The 7,291-nt window shown below is 30.8% G+C and overlaps 1 protein-coding gene across 1 annotated transcript; it reads right to left on the bottom strand.

The window, feature by feature from the left end:
* Positions 1-425: 425 nt before the first annotated feature.
* On the bottom strand, positions 426-827 carry LOC114175322. The gene has a single exon (XM_028060102.1). It carries the CDS (start codon positions 825-827, stop codon positions 426-428), a length of 402 nt encoding a protein of 133 aa, XP_027915903.1.
* Positions 828-7,291: the final 6,464 nt, after the last annotated feature.

Here is a 7,291-nt window from a genome sequence, read left to right on the forward strand (position 1 = left end):
ATCCATCAAGTCATCTATCCTTGGCAGAGGATATTTATTCTTGATGGTTAGATTGTTGAGTTGCCGGTAATCCACACAAAGTCTAGAGCTGCCATCCTTTTTCTTGACCAATAACACCGGCGCACCCCAAGGTGACACACTAGGCCTGATGAATTGTTTCTCCAGCAGTTCCTCAATCTGCTTTTTCAACTTTGCCAGCTCAGCAGGAGCCATCCTGTAAGGTGCTATTGATACTGGCCCTGCTCCAGGCACCAGATCAATAGAGAACTCTATTTCCCTGGAAGGGGGTAAGCCGGGTACCTCATCAGGGAAAACATCAAAGAATTCCATCACCACTATCGTCTCAAGGTGCCATGTCCATTCTCAACAGACAATTGAGTTAGAATCAAGAAAAACCAAGATCCCTCTTTGATGGCTTGATCCACCTATTGTGAGGACATCACCATAACTTCACCCCCTGAGCTGGGAAACAACACCCTCTTCTTATTGCAATCAATGAGAATGTGATTAGCAGATAGCCAATCCATTCCCAAGATCACGTCTAGGCCCTCCAAAGGTAAACAGATAAGGTTTACCCGGTATTTGCGTCCCTCAACCTCTATCCGACATCTAGCACAAAAGGTCGAGGTTCTGACCAACCCAGAAGCAGGCGTGGACACCACCAGGTCATACTGGAGTTCCCTCACCGAAAGACCCAACTCCAACACTATAGACTCCGACACAAAAGAGTGTGTCGCTCTTGAATTGTATAGTACACATAAGCTCCTACCGGTAATCACACAAGATCCAATGATGAGGTTACTTGCTCTGTTCGCCTCTGTACCCATCATGGCATATACTCGGCCAGCTGCTTGGGGCTTAGCACTTCCCCGTGTTTGTTGTGGCTGCGACTGCGTCGGAGGTCTTGGCACTAAACTCTTGCCAGTGGGGCAATCTCTGAGGAAGTAGTGAACTCCTTAATAGAGAGCGGGGCCACCATAAGTTTGAGATCGCCTCTCAATCCATTCTCAAACTTCCTACACTGCCAATCCTCAGCAATCCTCAAGGTGTGGAATCTTCCCAAGTGCTTGAACTTTTTCGCAAACTTTGACACGGACATCTTCCCTGCATCAGCTATAAGAACTTCACTTCTTTGGCGTACCTCACACTGTTTGGGAAGTACTCAACATAAAACTTCTTCTTAAACAACTCCCAAGTGACAATCTCCCTACTGTCTTCTAGCATCATCTTCATGCTAGACCACCAGTGAACAACCTCTCCAGCTAACAGGTACTCAGAATATGCTAGCCTACTCTCTGTTGGGCACCTTTTGGCATCATAGATCTGCTTCATATCTCGCATCCACTGATCTGCCTCATCTGGAGTGGTCTTGTCGTCGAAGCGGGATGGATGATGCTGAAGAAAATCCTCCAAACTCCACTCTTGCACTCGTGGTGGTGGAGCTTGAGAAGATCCAGCTGCAGATCGATTTTCCCCTAGCTGATGCAAGGCTTCCAGGTGCCTTTGTTGAGTCGCCTCTGCTGCGAGTCTAGCAGACTCCATCTGCTGCAGGCTAAGTTGTGTTGGTTCACCATGTTAGCATTCTGCTGCTGCATGGCTGCCAACATCGCCTCAATTGTCCCCACCAAGTGAGAACTATCCGGGTTAGGAATAGGAGGAGGAGGAGGCCTAGGTGCCATAGCTCTGACCACACAAAGAGAGAATCATCAGTCTATCTAACAAACACCACAACTGTACCAAATCACTATAAGAAACACACAACAGAAACTAGGCAAGCTCACACCTACAGGCCCTAAAGGAACTACTGCTCTGATACCAAAAATGTAACATCCCATTTAATAGTTTTTCACACTATCAAACAAAACATTATATCTTGATCATACATAGCAGGTAGTAGGAATAACAGTCATACACACATAGTATGTGAATCTACTACAGTCCTCCAAAAAGCCACATCTATACATACAAGGTAAGAGTAGGTGGAAAAGATGCTCAACTACACAAACCCCAAAATGTACAGCAGCAACCTATAACTATAGCGGACACTCCTTGCAAGGCTCCAACTCCTACTCAGGAGGGGTATCTCCATCTGGTTTCTGCTCTGCTCACACCAACCATAGGTGATCATTGCAAAAGGATAATATGCAAAAGCAGGCAAATACAAACAAGAAGGCTAAGGTAACTGAAATGAGAAACACCGATACACTTCACAATTAGAAATATCATTCATAACATGTAATTCAATCATAAATTCTAGACTCGATATCCAAGAGCACTTCAGTTGTACAATCTAGTGAGCTGGAAATGCAGGTTCAAAGTATGAGAATGGTTCCCAAATTAACTCAGCAGGAATGGGGTTTTACAAATTTTGAATTAAAGAGGAATGTAAAGGTTGGGAGTAACTTACATGGAGGAAAAGAATGAATTGTAGCTAAGAGGGGAGATCTTGAACTGACCTCAAGTTTGGATTCTGCAACAGAGGGAATTTGATTCAGATTTTTTGTAGAGAGAAGGCAGAGAAATAGGAGAGGGAGAAGGGTGCAAGTGAAGTGTTATGCTGTCCTCTAGGTAACAATTTTTCAATTATTTACGACTTTTTACTATTTACGATTTAAATAATTCATATTTTCAACATAAAAATTGCTCAAACTTTCATAGGAAACCCTCTGGTGAATACTCAAAGGGGATTATTAGTGATATGAAATTTGAAAAATTTCTTCTTTTGTCACTTTTTTTAATTTTTTTACTGATTTTTACATTTTACAATTTAAATAATTGATATTTTATGTATACAAATTGCAAAAAATTTCACAAGAAACTTGTTGACTAATACTAGGATAGGATTTGTGCTCTTAAATTCGACAAATTCCATATAACGGTAACATTTTTTTAATTCTTTTTGTTGTTTTTCACTATTTACAATTTAAATAATTGATATTTTAGGTATAAAAAATTGCTCAAAATTTCATGACAAACAGGTTGGCGGACACTCAAATGGGATTAGTTTCTGAAATTTAAAAAATTGAATCTCTAGGTAACAAGTTTTCAATTTTTTCTTACTACTTTTTACTGTTTACAATTTAAATGATTCATATTTTCAACATAAAAATTGCTCAAAATTTTACAAGAAATTTGTTGGCCAATACACAAAGGGGATTATTGGTGTTAAGAAATTTGAAAAATTTCTTCATTTTGTGACACATTTTTTATTTTTTTAATAATTTTTACTGTTTACAATTTAGATAATTGATATATTATATATAAAAATTGTAAAAATTTCACAAGAAACATGTTGACAAATACTAGGATAGGAGTTGTGTTCTTAAATTTGACAAATTCCATCTCCCCCTAACATTTTTTTAATTCTTTTTATTATTTTTAACCATTTACAATTCAAATAATTGACATTTTATGTATAAAAATTGCACAAAAGTTCATAACAAACATGTTGGCGGATACACAGATGGGATTAGTTTCTGAAATTAAAAAAACTCTATCTCTAGGTAACAATTTTAAAATTTTTTTACTACTTTTTACTATTTACAGTTTAAATAATTCATATTTTCTACATAAAAATTGTTCAATATTTCATCAGAAACCATTTGGTCAATACTCAAAGGGGATTATTAGTGATATGAAATTTGAAAATTTTCTTCTTTTGTGAATTTTTAATTTTTTGACTGATTTTTACTATTTACAATTTAAATAATTGATATTTTATATACACAAATTGCAAAAAATTTCACAAGAAACTTGTTGACCAATACTAGTATAGGATTTGTGCTCTTAAATTCGACAAATTCCATATCGCGGCAACAAATTTTTAATTCTTTTTGTTGTTTTTACTATTTACAATTTAAATAATTGATATTTTAGGTATAAAAAATGCTCAAAATTTCATGACAAACAGGTTGGCGGATACTCATATGGGATTAGTTTTTGAAATCTAAAAAATTGAATCTCTAGGCAAGCAGTTTTCAATTTTTTCTTATTACTTTTTACGATTTACAACTTAAATGATTCATATTTTCAACATAAAAATTGCTTAAAATTTTACAAGAAATTTGTTGGCCAATACACAAAGGGGATTATTGGTGTTAAGAAATTTGAAAAATTTCTTCATTTTGTGAAACATTTTTAATTTTTTTAATAATTTTTACTATTTACAATTTAGATAATTGAATGATTATATATAAAAATTGTAAAAATTTCACAAGAAACAAGTTGACAAATATTAGGATAGGAGTTGTGTTCTTAAATTTGACAAATTCCATCTCCTCCTAACATTTTTTTAATTCTTTTTACTATTTTTAACTATTTACGATTCAAATAATTGACATTTTATGCATAAAAATTGCACAAAAGTTCATAACAAACAGGTTGGCGGATACTCAGATGGGATTAGTTTCTGAAATTAAAAAAACTCTATCTCTAGGTAACAATTTTTAAATTTTTTTACTACTTTTTATTATTTACAGTTTAAATAATTCATATTTTTTACATAAAAATTGTTCAACATTTTATCAGAAACCCTTTGGTCAATACTCAAAGGGGATTATTAGTGATATGAAATTTGAAAATTTTCTTCTTTTGTGACTTTTTAATTTTTTTACTGATTTTTACTATTTACAATTTAAATAATTGATATTTTATATATACAAATTGCACAAAATTTCACAAGAAACTTGTTGACCAATACTAGGATAGGATTTGTGCTCTTAAATTCGACAAATTCCATATCACGGTAACATTTTTTTAATTCTTTTTGTTGTTTTCCATTATTTACAATTTAAATAGTTGATATTTTAGGTATAAAAAATGCTCAAAACTTCATGACTAACAGATTGGCGGATACTCAGATGGGATTAGTTTCTGAAATTTAAAAAATTGAATCTCTAGGTAAGAAGATTTCAATTTTTTCTTCCTACTTTTTACTATTTACAATTTAAATGATTCATATTTTCAACATAAAAATTGCTTAAAATTTTACAAGAAATTTGTTGGCCAATACACAAAGGGGATTATTGGTGTTAAGAAATTTGAAAAATTTCTTCATTTTGTGACACATTTTTAATTTTTTTAATAATTTTTACTATTTACAATTTAGATAATTGAATGATTATACATAAAAATTGTAAAAATTTCACAAGAAACAAGTTGACAAATACTAGGATAGGAGTTGTGTTCTTAAATTTGACAAATTCCATTTCCTCCTAACAATTTTTTAATTCTTTTTACTATTTTTAACCATTTACAATTCAAATAATTGACATTTTATGTATAAAAATTGCACAAAAGTTCATAACAAACAGGTTGGCGGATACTCAGATGGGATTAGTTTCTGAAATTAAAAAAACTCTATCTCTAGGTAACAATTTTTAAATTTTTTTACTACTTTTTATTGTTTACAGTTTAAATAATTCATATTTTTTACATAAAAATTGTTCAACATTTCATCAGAAACCCTTTGGTCAATACTCAAAGGGGATTATTAGTGATATGAAATTTGAAAATTTTCTTCTTTTGTGACTTTTTTTAGTTTTTTTACTGATTTTTACTATTTACAATTTAAATAATTGATATTTTATATATACAAATTGCAAAAAATTTCACAAGAAACTTGTTGACCAATACTAGGATAGGATTTGTGCTCTTAAATTTGACAAATTTCATATCACGGTAACATTTTTTTAATTCTTTTTTCTTGTTTTCCACTATTTACAATTTAAATAATTGATATTTTAGGTATAAAAAATGCTCAAAATTTCATGACTAACAGATTGGCGGATACTCAGATGGGATTAGTTTCTGAAATTTAAAAAATTGAATCTCTAGGTAAGAAGTTTTCAATTTTTTCTTACTACATTTTACTATTTACAATTTAAATGATTCATATTTTCAACATAAAAATTGCTCAAAATTTTACAAGAAATTTGTTGGCCAATACACAAAGGGGATTATTGGTGTTAAGAAATTTGAAAAATTTCTTCTTTTTGTGACACTTTTTTTAATTTTTTTAATAATTTTTACTATTTACAATTTAGATAATTGATATTTTATATATAAAAAGTATAAAAAATTTTATAAGAAACAAGTTGACCAATACTAGGATAAGAGTTGTGTTCTTAAATTTGACAAATTTCATCTCCTCCTAACACTTTTTTTAATTCTTTTTACTATTTTTAACTATTTACAATTCAAATAATTGACATTTTATGTATAAAAGTTGCACAAAAGTTCATAACAAACTGGTTGGGTGATACTCAGATGGGATTAGTTTCTGAAATTAAAAAAATTCTACCTCTAGGTAACAATTTTTACATTTTTTTTACTACTTTTTACTATTTACAGTTTAAGTAATTCATATTTTCTACATAAAAATTGTTCAACATTTCATCAGAAACCCTTTGGTCAGTACTCAAAGGGGATTATTAGTGATATGAAATTTGAAAATTTTCTTCTTTTGTGACTTTTTAATTTTTTTACTGATTTTTACTATTTACAATTTAAATAATTGATATTTTATATACACAAATTGCAAAAAATTTCACAAGAAACTTGTTGACCAATACTAGGATAGGATTTGTGTTCTTAAATTCGACGAATTCCATATCACGGTAACATTTTTTTAATTCTTTTTGTTGTTTTTAACTATTTACAATTTAAATAATTGATATTTTATGTATAAAAAATCCTCAAAATTTCATGACAAACAGGTTGCCGGAAACTCAGATGGGATTAGTTTTTGAAATTTAAAAAATTGAGTCACTAGGTAATAAGTTTTCAATGTTTTCTTACTACTTTTTACTATGAACAATTTAAATAATTCATATTTTGTACATAAAAATTGCTCAAAATTTTACAAGAAATTTGTTGGCCAATACACAAAGGGGATTATTGGTGTTAAGAAATTTGAAAAATTTCTTCTTTTTGTGACACTTTTTTTAATTTTTTTAATAATTTTTACTATTTACAATTTAGATAATTGATATTTTATATATAAAAAGTATAAAAAATTTCATAAGAAACAAATTGACCAATACTAGGATAAGAGTTGTGTTCTTAAATTTGACAAATTTCATCTCCTCCTAACACTTTTTTTAATTCTTTTTCCTATTTTTAACTATTTACAATTCAAATAATTGACATTTTATGTATAAAAGTTGCACAAAAGTTCATAACAAACTGGTTGGGTGATACTCAGATGGGATTAGTTTCTGAAATTAAAAAAATTCTACCTCTAGGTAACAATTTTTACATTTTTTTTACTACTTTTTACTATTTACAGTTT

This window comes from Vigna unguiculata, chromosome 3 (genome assembly GCF_004118075.2).
Source record: "Vigna unguiculata cultivar IT97K-499-35 chromosome 3, ASM411807v1, whole genome shotgun sequence".
NCBI lineage: Eukaryota > Viridiplantae > Streptophyta > Magnoliopsida > Fabales > Fabaceae > Vigna > Vigna unguiculata.